Source organism: Crassostrea angulata, chromosome 7, assembly GCF_025612915.1.
Source record: "Crassostrea angulata isolate pt1a10 chromosome 7, ASM2561291v2, whole genome shotgun sequence".
NCBI lineage: Eukaryota > Metazoa > Mollusca > Bivalvia > Ostreida > Ostreidae > Magallana > Magallana angulata.
Window position 1 is genome coordinate 36,716,048 of NC_069117.1, and position 15,166 is coordinate 36,731,213.

Below are 15,166 nucleotides of genomic sequence, written 5' to 3' on the forward strand. Positions count from 1 at the left end.
GAAACAGGGCATATGGCCCTTCATTTTAACAAACCTAGTGTATCCCATTCACCCAATAATGCTTTGTACAAAATTTGGTTTGAAAAAGAAGTAAAAAATGTGTAAAGTTTACGGATGGACCGACAAAACGGACCCCAGACAAAAAGTGATCAGAAATTATAGCTCAGTTAAGCTAAAAACAACAAATCTGAGCAGACTACATGTAGGGTGCAAAGTTCTGTCAGTCACTGACAGTGTGCCTTCTCATAATACTGTACATATGCTTCAGTGCTTAATGAAATTCATTTTATTTCATTACAGAGGAATGATTGGAATTGTTTTGACGGTGCTGACAGTGGTCTGGTGTAGTTTCTCCTCCTCCAAACTTTTTGTGTCAGCTCTTTCAATGGAAAATCAACAGCCTCTTGTGGCTTACCCGTGTGGACTTGTATATGGTGTTTTCGCCTTATTAACTGTATTTTAAGATCTGCCAGAAAAAAACTGCCCACTCTGTTGTTTTAAAAGCATTGATTCTTTGGAATAATTTTGCAGTCATCATCATTATTATGTCAACCAAGTGATCATCTAAATATTTTCCAGCTAAAAATTTTGGAAATATGTGCAACAGATTTTGGACATTTTAAACCATTAAGAAAAGGATAATGTTCATTTAAATTGACACAGGAGAAAGAATATTTATCTTTACCATGTTTTTTTATTACAATGAAAATAAGAATATATTGTATTTAACTTGTACAGATAGTCTTACAGTGTTTCATAACTTATTACACACGATTCAGACATACATGACATTTGTGTTAATGTTAAAAAATACTAAAAATGTAAGTTATTTTTCAATGAGTTAACTTTGTTGTTGCTATGCTTGCATGCTTAAAATTGTATTGAAATGCATGCAGTCTGAATTTTATGAATTATGAAATGAAAAGTACATTGCCATGATTTACCTTTGTCTTAATTACATTGTTTGTTAAATGACTATTTCAAACACAAACATATTAAAATTATTGTTTCATACCATAAATAAAAAATGTTGATAAAAATATTAAAGTTTGTGAAGTTGTTCTGCAGATTCCGTAAAACATAGGCAATTATCCATCATTACACTGGGGTAATGATTTATTTAGATCCTCTCTAACTTGATAATTTCCCTAGGTACATCTGAAAAGACAGTATAGTTTAATAGCTAGTACATGTAAGGAGTAAAAAATTATGAGCTTGACAAAAAGAAGTAATAAACAATGACATTAATGAAAACTCATTCAAATTCTGCCAGGGCATGCAGATAATTGCTTGCAATTAAGCAATCAAGCAAGGTAATAAATGGAGCAATATTGAACATCAATTACCCCGTAAGCTAAAACAAGAGGCTATTGAATCTACACTATCGAGGATCCTTCCACACTAATATGAATTTTTCTGGTCTAATGCATATGGATTTTGAGAAGAATTTTTTAAAAGATTTTCTCTATATATTCCAAAGTAAAATTTCATCCCCCATTGTGGCCCAACCCTACCCCGGGGGACCATGATTTGAACAAACTTGAATATACACTACCTGTGCATCATACAGTAGTGTTGTATGAAAATCAAACCTTCATAAATCATTCTACAAAGGATGCATGTCACTTTAATCTTGATTTTAGTCATCATTGCTCAGTCGCTGTCTATTTATGACGTCACCTAAATGACCAAATTCCCGGAATTTTGCAAACAAATTTAAATATTGTCATTTTTTCTTTATATTTTGCATTCAAAAGTATAGAGTTCAGGCGTGCTGAAGTACGATTCTAAGAGATTTTTTTCTTTATATAAATATACACATCATACTAAAAAATGGTACTTGAGCAAGCCTGCTCTCGAGTTTCCCAGTCGAAAAACTCTTGGAAAATACCCATATTTTGTTAAAAAACATCAATTTATCAAAATAAGACAATCTTCATGATGTTATTTTACATTATGATGTTACTGTGGTGACAACCTTTTACACACTTATTTCTGATATGATTTCAATATCTTCTGCATTATTTTTAAAGCTTTTTAAAAAAACTTTGATTTGGGGGACGAAAAATGCATAATACTGTGAGCTCTTCTGGACAAATTTATTTTTGATAAGAAGATTTTTGAAAAATACCAAAATTTTTTCAGTAATTCTTTATTATCTCCCCCATTATGAGGGTGTTGCCCTTCATTTGAAAAACTTGAATTCCCTTTACCCAGTGATGTTTTGTGACAAGTTTAGTTGAAATTGGCCCAGTGGTTCTAGAGAAGAGGATTAAAAGTAGAAAGTTTACAAAGCCAACAACGCCAAAACAATGTATAACGATGCTTACATAGTAATACACTATAACTAAATGTAGCATTGTATTTCTTGAGAAGAATATTTTGAAATATTTCTCCAATAGGGCCCATGAGTATTGGCCTAGAGGTCATGGTTTGAACAATTAAGAATCTACACTATATAAGGATGCTTTTACATGTATAGTAATGTCGCAAATTGTAGCATTGTAGTTCTTTAAAAGATTTTTAAACATTTTCCCTATATATTTTTATGTTGAACCGTGAATCCCTCTTGGGGCCCTAGGGGCTACCAGGGGTAACAATTTAGAATCTTCACTATCCATATAAGCTTTAGTGTATATATTGGCATTTCTGGTGCAGTGGTGCTTGCAAAGAAGATTTTTTCACATTTTTCCTGTTTACTTGCTATACTTTGAACCCAACTTGGGTTCCTAGTATTGTTACGGGGATCATGATTTGTACATTTTAGAATCTAAAGTATCTTAGGATGCATGCATTTGAATACCTATACTTTGTCACACTTAATTATGTTGGGTTCAAATTTGTGATTGATGATGCTGAAGAAGATAAAAAGTTACCTTAAACAGAGGTGGTAAAAATTTTAATCAGAAAAGCTCAATTTAAGCCTGACAGCTTTAAAAAGAGGTAAGAAGGATCAACATGAATTACATGTAGCAACTGAGCTACAATAGTGCCAATGATTTATACTTTCTTTCATCTAATAAAGCAAATTCAAACTTACTAGCCTCCATAACTTTGACTGACTCGTATGTGAAATTTTCTTCCTTAGTGATAAAGTCTTCAAATAATCTTGTTCCCCCGCCAACTCCATAGTAATTAGACTTAGCAGCTAAAAATCTAGGATTCTGTTCAGGATCATTTGTTTTCCTGGAGTAGTAGTATGAACTAGCCTCGCCATGTCTAGCCTAGTTATTCACACATATAGATGAGAGTTGATGACTTCTAAACAAATGAACTTTTCCGTAAAGTGTACATGATTGTACAGTTTACGTTTGCAATGTAAAAGGGGATAACTCCAAACTGAAGCCAGACAATTGCTGGCACACTGTTGAAAAATTCAATGGCTGAGCAATAAATTATGAAGAAAAAAAAATAAAGTTTAATTTTCTCTTATCTTAAAAAAAATTCTAAAATTTTATTGCTGAAAGATACATTTGTCCATCAGCTTTAAGTAGGGTTTCTAGAAGGCTGTGAAGTTTTGGATAATTTTCCGAGCTGTAAATTGTTTCTGCAGTCAGAATGTAATCAAATCTGAAACAAAAGTAAAGGCACATTACAGAGTTTATATGCACACTTTTTTTTGTATTTAAAAATGAATTTAATTTCAACCCATGTTTTACAGTATTATACCAGTACTTATATGTAACATCAAGCGGATTAATAAGTTTTGCATGCACATTGATTGTGACATAAACAAGTTATGTTACCAGGTATATGATACATGTATAAATGAATTTGTATAGCCAATCAAATAAGGCGTTACAACTAGAATTTAATTATAACAACAAATATCAAGTTTTTTATACATAGAAATGTACCTCATATCTGGCCGATTCCTTGCATACTTTTGGAATTCTCCCCAGTCACCAGAGAAAAACCTGCACTGACATGTTGTTTCATTCAGCTGGACATTTGGGATAGTAAAGTAAGATATCACTTCAGAGTTCTGAAAAGAATTTCAATCAATAGAATATATTTACACTTTCCAGCAAATCTGATTAAAATCAGCTGATTTGTCTGTTACCGCTCGAGAACATCTGAAACAACCCACTTAATGGTAACGTCCGAACGGCCTTTTGATAAACCAATCAAAAGAGAGCTAATAATAGCATTCATTCAAGGTGGCTGCTTCTTAGAGACCGAACTCTCAGGAAAACATATAGTTACGCAACATGTGCATAGTATGTCGTTTTTTGTATCTGCTTATATTTAAAAACTTTACTGAAAATTTAAGGCCTTGTCAATGAGTGCATTTAACAACATGAGCATCTTATTTTTATTGTTTCTTCTCCTAACAGTATTTGAAAAATGTAAATTTTCATTGGTCAAAAAAGGTTCCCACCCTGTTTTTAAATATTCTTTAAAGATTCTTGGGTTGTTCGACGTGACCTCTAGGCGGGTTGTTTCAGATGTTTCGAGAGCAGTAGCGCATCAGAACAGCAGATTTTCATCAGATTACATTTTCCAGTGTCTTTGTCTATCATAACACTACTATTCAATTGTGTAATATATAGCCCAATACATTTCATTAATGACTATTTTAATATTTAATTGCTGAAAATTATATTAATATAAGTATGTAATAAGGAATCATTCTTTGAATTTTATGAGATGATCAAATACGGTCTGGCCTGATCAAATATATCATAAAGCTCTTTAGGCTTTCTTGGATATGATTACTCCAGACCATATTTGATCACCTCATATTACTCAAAGAATGATTCCTTAAATCAATAACACTGGTGCTTTGAATTTAATACACGTACGTGAGTGAGATTCAACACCAACTGATTGTTTTTAATGAAAAATGAGACAGGACTTTTCACCGAGATCACGTGTATACAAACACAAATATGCAATGGGTGAGATTGGTGATGTAGTAATGACAAGTTGAGAGCAAGCAGTATCACTATTTTTTCAAAACTTTAAGGTTACAAATATTTTCAATGAAATTTTTGTAGTCATTGATAATGCAGGATAACCTTGGTCTCAAAATGTTGTTTGAAATACCCTGGTAAAGCATATACAGTAAAACTCGGTTATAGCAAAGTCATAAAGACCAAAAGATTGACTTCATTATATTCGTAATTCGTTATATCCGTATAACGAATTCGTAATAATAACAATAGCCAATTCACATGTTTTCTTTCACCAGACTACAATTTTTGCTGATTGATCGAGGCTTAAAATGAAAATTCATTTTTGTGATACCTTTAATAATCAGATTGTGAATGAAGAATTTATGTGAAAATAAATTCGTCCAAACTATTATGTTAAATGGTACTGAAGACTTTTTAAACTGTTAAGAAATTTGTTATAAAAGTTGTTAAATTTCGTTATTATTCACCTCTACGGGACTCAAAATCAGTTTGCTATATCCGTACCGGTAAATTCGTTACAATCGAATTCATTAAAACCGTAACATTTTGCAAAGATTTGTTAAAAATTTTACTGGGGACTAAAAAAACTTAGCAATGTCCGAGATTTCGCTATATCCGTGTACGTACTAAACAAGTTTTACTGTACGTAACTTATTTATAAAATATACAAATACAAATATTTTATTGGCACAAACACAATTACATTAATTGGCAATTAATATAAAAGGAACATCATTGTATGTTTACAATACATAATGTACCTGCATGTACAGTATATATTTATATAACTATATACATGTATATAGATCAGTTTAACATTTCCCTAGAATAATTGACATCTGTGATTAAAGCAGTCATTAATGAATTTAACAGTTATTTTTAAAATAGTATGTATATTAAATTTTAAACATAAATTTAGAATGTATCTTTCTTTGTCCAAGTTATTGGCAATATTTATTTAATTACATGTATATTATATAAATTACTAAAATAGTTGTTCCTTAGATGAGAATAGGCTTTACATTGAAAAAGAAAACGAGTTTCATCTTCAATTGCACCAGTTTTACAAGCATTACAATACACTGTATTATCTTTCATTCCTAAATGTGGCATTATATCTACCACTTTCTATTGCAAGTATATATATATTTCAAAATAACATTTTGAGTCCGAGGAGGTAAAATCCAGCAACAATAAAAACACATGTTGTTGTTTTTTTCTTTAAATGTTTTTAAAAAATTCATTTATTTAGGATATTGATGGATTTTTTAAATGTTTGTGAGATCAGACTGATTCCTTAAGAATGCATTGTAACAGCACCAGCATTCTTCCTGTGAAGGTCACACTCATTATTTATTCAATATATTCGATCAGTGCTTACTATCTATTCAACTACTTAAGTCAGGTACTCTATACACAATTGCACTGAAAAATATAGTTTCAATTCATCATCAGCAGACACAACATAAAATATAACAAATGTTTAGGTTATCAATGTATATTTTAAACATGAAAGAAAACAAAGAACTAAATATGATTTACCGGTAAGTTTAATTTGGCCCCCATAATTTGCCATTTTTTAAAAGTGTTTCGGGTACAATAAAATGTTTTGTTATTTTTTAGAAGAGTTGATATAAAATATATTTTTCACCTATTTATTTGATTTATTTGCACTCACTGGCAGTCAGAAGTTACTACGCTATTTCTTTAACTGAATCAAAATCAATCAAAAGTTGACATTTTCCTTATCTTTTTACGAATGGGAAATATAGAGCGCATGCTTGAACAAGGAAATTTTTTTGGTCACTTATAAGTCTTGGCTAGATAAATCTAGCTCTATGTTTTCTGAAAGAAAACCTGCTTGAAAACAAGCTGTTTTATGCTAAAAATGCAACAATGGCGGGAAAAGGTTGTCTTTACGATGTCATATTTCTAAATTGTGGGCCCTTGAATCAAAATGAACATTATGTAAAAACATCACATATATATCTGAACAAAGAAAACAAAGAGTTACAGTAAAATGATGATGTTCATTTTAGGGGGCCATTTTAGGCCCATATCATATATAGTCCTTTAATGTAAAATTATTTTTAAAATCCCCTTTTTGCAAGATATATAAATGTGAAGTATTCATATTCCTATGCTATCTGCCTTTTCAGTCTTTTTCACGAAAATATAGGTCATTCTGATTATGCTTATTGTTTGTTAGTTATCACATAATCTCTTTTTAAATCATTTATTGTGTATGAGTGTGTTTTTCTTTCTTTTTTTCTAATAACATAAATACAATGGTTATGCAACACCTGCACCGTATTTTTGACAAGTTCAGTGATTTAACAGTGATCGGCTTAGCACAGTAAAATTTAAAGTAATTTAAAAGTCGAATATCTTGGATATAGGGTAACCCATAACTATTCTTGTCTACTGCTTACATAGTCTTGGAAGTACACTTGTTCAGCCCCACATTTCATGGCACATATTCCTGGCAAACCTGCTCCACATCCAAGCTGCAAATGAATTCAGTATCATGAAAATGGTTCACTTTAGAATCAATCAATAAGAAAGCATCACATTTTTATTCTAAACAATGGGTTATTAAGACCTATGTTCATGTCTTAAAAATAAATCTTTCCTATGCTGCACTATGTTAAAAAGTGTGATATCATCTTGTGAGAACTGAATCAGAGTCATCGATCGTCATAGAAGTGCTAGCCTTGAGTCTATGTTTGCATCCCTTTACAAACAAGAAGTAAGAGACTGAACTGACCAGAGAATTGCTTACCTGAGCAGCAACAGTCTTCAGACAGACTGGGGCAACAATTGACCCAATTTAAGCTGTTACAGTACGAACTCATGCAACCTTACAACAGCTACATATGTAGTGGACCCTAACCAGATGACTTTGGGTTGGCTTAGGGTCAGGGATGGGGTAATGGTAATTTGTAATGGTAATTGAGTGTAATTAATTACAAATTTTGATGTAATTGGAAGTAATGTGTAATTGGCCACATTTTCAATTACATGTAATGGTAATTTAATTAATTACTTTCAAAAAAGGCATGTAATTCCAATTACTTTTCAATTACTTTCAATTACACACTGATGGACATATAAACATTAAGCTGTCCACTACCCATTTTCCCCCACACAATGGTACATTAGGTCAAGTTCGAAGAGTAGTTAAAAAGCATTGAACTATTATTATATATATCATACTAAATATTTTTCAAAATGGATTTTTTCAATGATTCAATATTTAATGATAAGTTTCCCAAATGTATTTGATGATTTGTTTGATCTCTTTTTTCTTACAAATACTTATTTCCCTTCTTATTAGAATAATTAGTGTGTCAATTATCATTGAGTTAGTTTAAAACATCATTGTTTAATTTACAAACAAAATCAGTGTTATCGAAATTATATAAACTATCAAGTCATGCTTTGTAATTGATAGCCTAAAATACACAGAGCTAAAATGTATGGCTTCAAAATGGTTTAAGTTTTTGATGCCTAACATGTCCACAGGGTATGTTCCCTTATTGCAAACATTTTGATAATTAGGTAGAGAACAACAGGTGTGAATTGTGTTTTGATAACAATTATAGTCTGTCCTCTACCCGAGATTAACCTGTACTTCGGCATTGTATTTACAAAAGAAAAAAAAAATAGTGTATAAAAATGCAAAGGAGAAAGTTTTTATATAATAGTTTTGCATGCAAGAAATACTTTAGTTGACATGGTAGGTGTAGGTTAAGGGATATGACTTTTAAATGTTTATTGAATATCAGGGTGTATGGGACACCTCCTTATTGTGACTACCAGTACCTGCGTTTTAAAATAATCAATAAAAACCAAATATATATTTTTTCTTTCCAAAAATTGTAACTAATTATCAGAATAGTTAGCAAATTCTCAAACAGTGAAATTATTTTGATTATGAGGAAATTTTATTCATTTTATAGATATACCTCCTTAAATGTTTATGTGTTGTATATAAATCATGGTTTTAGTAAGTTTTGATGAAAATGTAATTTGTAATTTAATTAATTACATCTGCAAAGTAATTGTAATTTAATTAATTACATTTGAAAACTCTTGTAATGGTAATTTAATTGAAGAATTTAAGCAAGTAATTGTAATTTAATTAATTACTTTCCATTGTAATTGACCCCATCCCTGCTTAGGGTTTGGACACAGGTACGTGAAGTGATATATTTTTCTCATTATAAAAACTATATACCCGGTAGGTATAAATTTTATGAAAAAAATATATAACATTAGGTGCCTGTGGGTTTGGTTGACTGGGGAATTCAAATTCATATACAACATCATCTTTTCTTGCCAAGTGTCCGATTCATTTATTCTCATTTCCCTCTTAGCAAATAAGCGACTTCAACATACTGGTATAAACATGCTTCGACTTTTCAGAGCATCCAATCAAATCGTATTTTTTATTTCATTCATTCACAGTGAAGGTGGCACCCAGTGTTAAAACCTTTTGTTATACTTTCGTGTTATATACTAAATCTGATTGGTTTAGACGCAGTTCATAATCTGTTCTATTACCCTCAACGTTAGCAATGCACTTTTCAACGGGTAACATTACTAATTGTTACATGCGCGAAAATCATGCGCGTAGTACGCTTCGCCTTAGAATTCTCGTTATTCCTATCTAAAAGCAGTGATGTTTTCTTTAAAATTAAAACATTCAGTATAACAAAATAAATAGTGCCTGTTTGGGAGGATAACAGTTGAAATTGACACCCCTCGAAAACCATTGTCAACCTCCGCTTTGGTTGACAATGGTTTTCTCGGGGTGTCAATTTCAACTGTTACCCTCCCAAACAGGCACTATTTATATACTGTCACATGTATGGTATGCATAAAAAGTTGTTTAGGGAGATATTTGGCAAAACAAGTTATAGATTACTTTCATCACCTTTAGGGTGAGTTGGACAAATTTATTTGCAGCATTTGTTTCACCATACTTTTAGGCTATACTGTCACAATTGTAAACATAAGAATGAAATCAGAAGTACACTAGATGGCATTATGAATTACTCTTTAAACTGCCAAGGGGTAGATGAGAATAACGTATTGGACACTTGGCTAGCGAAGATGATACGTACAACATTCAATTTTAATACATTTATTTTAGTACTTTGTAATAAGTGAATATTGCTGTAGTACGTACTGCAGGAAACATTAATCAGAATGTTGTGATCTTTTTGAATGATGCACAAAGGAGAAACTTCTACATATGCTTTAAAACCAATCTGGCGTGTAGAAACTGCTTTGTTTCTGTTTAATGACAGGGTTGAACAATGGTACAAACACTTACATGTAATTAAAGCATATCCCATGTGTGAAAAATATAGTACCTGTAGTTTAATTATAAGATATAAATATAACAAAAAATATTGTGATCCTTTCTTACTTCAATTACTGATTTTCCTCTGAAGTCTATACCTTCCCCAGAAATGAATTCTGCAAGATCACATCCACATTCCCAAACAGTCAAACCACCTGCAGTCAAATTACAATGGAAACAAAATGAAAATAAATTGAACAAACTTTAGATTTACCAATCCAGTATATACCTACTACATGTATCATATTTTCTCAGACAAAGTGGAAAGAAAGTGCTTCAAATAATTTGTTTACAAATGATTCAATAAACAACAGAAGGCCCATTGGCTGCACCACTCACCTGAACACAAGCAGAAAACTATAGCTTAAAGTGGTATGGCACACATGTTGATATTAATGTGGATAAAAGCACACAATAATCTAAATACTTTCACTATTTTAAAATTTTAAAATTTCACAATATTTGACCAAAATATAAGTTTTCAAAATTTTTGAAAAGGTAAAAATTATAAAAGCCCAAGCGGGATTCGAACTCATGACTTAAAGATTTGTAGTTAATGCTCTAACCAATTACGCTACACTGTTAGGTAACAATTTTGAGAGAGAAAAGATTCATAAAATTTATACTCGATTATATTTCGATCAGAAATATGTCACAATACGGTGGCATCCCATACCGCCTTTACTAAATCACAACAACATATAAGGAAGAAGATATATAATAATTCTAAGATCCTAAAATGGCATCCTTAGATAAACAATTTTTTCTTTACATACATGTTTATTTTTACTTTGTAATGAAGTTTTTCCATTCCACTTTCATTGTTACTTCTAATAATATCATCAATAAGGAAACTTTTTAATTAAATTTTTAAATTCAATCCGTTTTCTGTTCAGGAAACAGTCCTTTTTCAAAGCATGCTGTAAGTTGGTGTTTTCTATTGAATTGTTTTAAGCGTTTTTTTTAAACTCTGATTTGTGAAGACTCTATTGTTTAAAACAATTACGGTTGGTATCCTGGATTTGGAATAAAAAGTGTTAGGGTCGGCACATAAAAAATAGGGTCGATCGGGAAACCGGAAATACACATTTTTTTTGGGGGGGCCTAATATAAATATTTTACAGAAACATGTTTATTCATACCTTCGTAAACAGCAGGTAAAAGATCTGAGTGAGATGCTGCAGCAGATTTTACTACAGATTCTTCTGCTGAATTGTTTTCTACAATCCATTGTTCTATATCCTCACACTTGTAGCAAGATATATCAACATTGCAAAACTTATAGGAGCTCTGATGAAATTGTGATAATATTTTGTTGTCCTGAGAATAAAAAAAGATAATTTTTAATTGCTACCATATGTGAAACAGGAAAAACCGGTATTAATATTTGTGGGTCTCAATATTGGTGGATTCAATGAAAATCAGTTTCAAGTATACACAAATTTGTGGTCAATGATTCTATTAATTTAATACAAAATGTAAGTATAAATTGCTCTTCAATTAACTTAATTTAATTTCATGGATCAACTCAACAACAGAAGCAATGAAAATTGGTATTCAACGAATATTGATGAAACCACAGTATATGGGAATCTAATTGAGTCTGACATCATCATCAAGATTTTAAGCAGTCCATGATTTTTCTTTAGTTGCTGAATGTTTTTATTATCAATAAACTGATTCGTGTAGATTTCAGTCCTGTCAGCTAGTTTCTGCAGAGCTGTTAATTGTAATCAATTTCCGTAAGAAATAGAGGAAATCATACTTAGTGGATGTAAATATTACATTATAAAATAGCTTAAACTGTTCCAATCCCATTTATCTGCATGCAGAGCATTTAAATTCTGCAGCTATAATCAATTTATTACTTATAATTCAATTCTCTATTACCAAACACAGATAGTAAGATGATTTTCATAAATAACAATAAATTGTACAAAATTTAAATATAACATCATGTGGACCGATCTGTTTTATAGTGCCAGCAATTGTTAAGTCATCAAAATATTTTTTACAGTTAGTGCAAATGTTTTTACCTATCCAATGAGCGTTGTACAAACATTGAACTATATATATTGGTACTTAAATTAAACTCATATACCAATCTAATTAAAATCATACATATATACTAATTCATATGTGATACAATTAACACTTTTCAATCTTCAAACATCAAATGAAATTGCCACAGCTGAAATCATTTTTCTTTTTTAAAAATTTTAATGCCATAGATGTCTTATATTATAGTAAGCAAAATCATGGCATGCTGTATGTTTACGAATTAATGGTTGGTGGTACATGTAGCTATAGTTTGTGATTTTGTATAGTGAATTAATCATGAAAGAAAGACCAAAACGATTTTAGAAGGCAACTAAAACATTTAATAAGACTACTAGATTTAAAGGGGCATGGTCACGATTTTGGGCAAAAATTATTTTTCCGATTTTAATGTTTACAATGCTTCAGTAATGCATTTTAAATAGGCAACCAAAATTTGAGTGTCATTCGCTGAGTTATAAGAGAGTTTCAGAGCTTACCATTCTTTGCTATATAAACAAAGCTTTTCTTTACATTCTGAATGTTGAAGTGAAAATTGCAATTTTAGACCCCAAATGAATGTGTTAGAGGTTAGGAACTGTTTATTTATGCTTAAAATGAATAAAAAGATGGACAAATCAGTTAAAAAACATTTTTTACTGGACCAGGTAAATTGAACTTATATGTAAACAAAAACAGGGCACGAGCCTTGTTTACATGACAAAGAATTGTAAGCTCTGTATCTTGCTTATAATTTAACAACTGACTCTCAAATTTTATTTGATCATTAGAAATGCATTTCTAAAGCATTGAAAATAATAAAAACAGCAAAATAGAATTTGACCAAAATTGTGACTATGCCCCTTTAACATATAATACAAGATAAGGCTGTAGACATATAATATTTTTAGATATGTGGACCAATGCCTGATCTGGTAAGCTAATTAAATTTTTCTTCAACAATTAAGAAAATTTTATTTCCTCATTAATAATTTATTTTATGAAGGGTTAAATTAACACTCACTAATTTGCTTGAAAATAATTCTTGGAAGTCTTCAAGTTTTTCAGTCTTTTCTTCAACTGAACATGTATTTGCTGAAAAGATCAAATTGAAGAGAAAATAAAATTTTGAAAGAAACAATAATTTTAAACACACGTACTTCAAAGCCGAAAGACCTATAGTCTATAATCATTTATTCATTAATTGGCATATATCACTTAAATCCTGTACAAATAACAATCATTTAATATATGTTTTGTTGTTTGTTACTTTCAGATAGATATACAAACCTTATTTATGTGTGGAATCTGAACAAAAACCCATCTTAGACTAGCTTTTTTTAATTTCAGGTAGAAATACATTTATCATTTTGACAAATGTTTTACGTTATTGAAACTGATATGGGATGATGAAATTCTGACATTATGCAAGGAGACAATTTAGATATTCACAGTTTAAGTCCTAAGACATTTTAAGTCCTAATCAATAAGTCTTCTCAACTTGATGGAATCTCACTTTCATACACAAGTGTACATATATATAAGGAATTTCTATAAATAATCTAACAAATTGCCATTATTTAGTGTTGCAAATTATGTGCATGTGCATGTTTTTTTTCAATTGTTTAAGCAAATTAGCATGAGTTTCTATGGCGCTAGCGCGCAACATGGAATATGCCAACAGAGCAATTGATTTTCATATCGCCATGTTCACTAAATAACGTTGTTCATTTCTTAAATGTGCTCATGGCGCATAAATTAGCAAAGTGTATCGATCATTTTATAACGCGCGGTATGATAATTTGTCTGCACCGCTTGGTGTGTCATAGGACCAACAACATACAAATATTTTCATACTAATTAATGCCTATTTGTATGAAATATTATGTATCATCCCTATAAAGCCATTAATTATTTACACTCTTAGTCAGGGATATGAAACATACATGGGACAGCCATATTAACCTTTTTTATGATAGCTTCCACAACAAAAAATATAGTGCCAGAAACTTTGTGGAGAAAAATCTTTTTTCATTTAGGAGTAGATATAAATTAATGCTTGCTTTTCAAAAGTTCATACCAAATTGGTTATGTAAGATTCAAAGTTTCATTTAATCTAACAGTAACAAAAATATACTCAAAACACGTGGAGACATTAATAGTTGTGCTTATGGTGCATGAATTAGCAAAGTGTATTCATAGAAAATTGAAAGTTGCAGATTTCCAATGCAAACATAAGGGGAAATATACACTGAATGTAAATATAACCTCATGCACTGATGAATATCTTTTGCATTGATCGGTTATTTTTTATAATCGATAGTGCAAAGGCCTCTGAATTTCTATTAATAAGCTGCTAAATATAGGGGAAGAGAGATATATATATATATACCCTATCTATATATAAATACATTTATATATAGATAGGGTATATCTATAGATATGTATAAATACATTTACATATACTGCAGTCACTGTAGACGGGGTATATATATCTCTCTTCTCCCCTACATTTACGGCTTACTGATAGGAATTCAGAGACCTATACTCATGATAATCAGTCTGATAAAAGAGACCTGTGCTATAGCTGTGGAGAGTGCTACCAACACCCATTTCTCAAATACAATGTCACAGATCTTTAAAACAAGAAGAAATCACAAAAGAATTACTTGAATTTGTCCCATCTTTTTCTTCAAGATCACAAGAAAAATTAAATCTAAACTCCATTTCTGTTCTTAGACGCCATGTGTTGAAATGAAAATCAAAACAAACCCACATGGGCTGGTTGAGCCAGTTAAAAATGTAACATAGTCGTTGATTAGCTGTTTTCGCAGGATAC

At 30.9% G+C, this 15,166-nt stretch overlaps 2 protein-coding genes across 4 annotated transcripts in view; one reads left to right on the forward strand and one right to left on the reverse strand.

Moving 5' to 3' along the window:
• Positions 1 to 1,052, forward strand: part of LOC128192486 (protein YIPF5-like) — a 33,625-nt gene extending 32,573 nt beyond the window's left edge. For both annotated transcript variants that reach the window (XM_052865201.1, XM_052865202.1), the window contains exon 7: positions 301 to 1,052. In XM_052865201.1, coding sequence (XP_052721161.1) covers positions 301 to 463 — 163 coding nt within the window. In that variant the 3' untranslated portion in view covers positions 464 to 1,052. The remainder of the gene's footprint in view (positions 1 to 300) is intronic.
• On the reverse strand, positions 935 to 15,126 carry LOC128192485 (histidine protein methyltransferase 1 homolog). Of its 2 annotated transcripts, none has more exons than XR_008244551.1 (9): positions 14,997 to 15,110; positions 11,433 to 11,610; positions 10,357 to 10,445; positions 7,352 to 7,426; positions 3,858 to 3,985; positions 3,472 to 3,570; positions 3,041 to 3,156; positions 1,556 to 1,680; positions 935 to 1,158 (listed from the first exon to the last, which is right to left on the reverse strand). XR_008244551.1 is itself a non-coding variant. In XM_052865200.1 (9 exons), exons 1-9 carry the CDS (start codon positions 15,103 to 15,105, stop codon positions 1,121 to 1,123), a joined length of 903 nt encoding a protein of 300 aa, XP_052721160.1. In that variant the 5' UTR covers positions 15,106 to 15,126; the 3' UTR covers positions 935 to 1,120. The 2 variants fall into 2 exon arrangements, 1 of the variants encoding a protein (XP_052721160.1); XM_052865200.1 differs by lacking the exon at positions 1,556 to 1,680 and adding an exon at positions 13,352 to 13,422 and having other exon boundaries at positions 14,997 to 15,126.
• Positions 15,127 to 15,166: the final 40 nt, after the last annotated feature.

Coding starts and splice junctions, on each gene's coding strand:
- LOC128192485 (XM_052865200.1), bottom strand. CDS start 15,105: ATGTGGGTTTGTTTTGATTTTCATTTCAACACATGGCGTCTAAGAACA. Junction 10,446..11,432: donor TTTACCTGCTGTTTACGAAG/GTATGAATAAAC, acceptor ATTTGACTGCAG/GTGGTTTGACTGTTTGGGAA. Junction 7,427..10,356: donor GAGGAAAATCAGTAATTGAA/GTAAGAAAGGAT, acceptor ATTCATTTGCAG/CTTGGATGTGGAGCAGGTTT.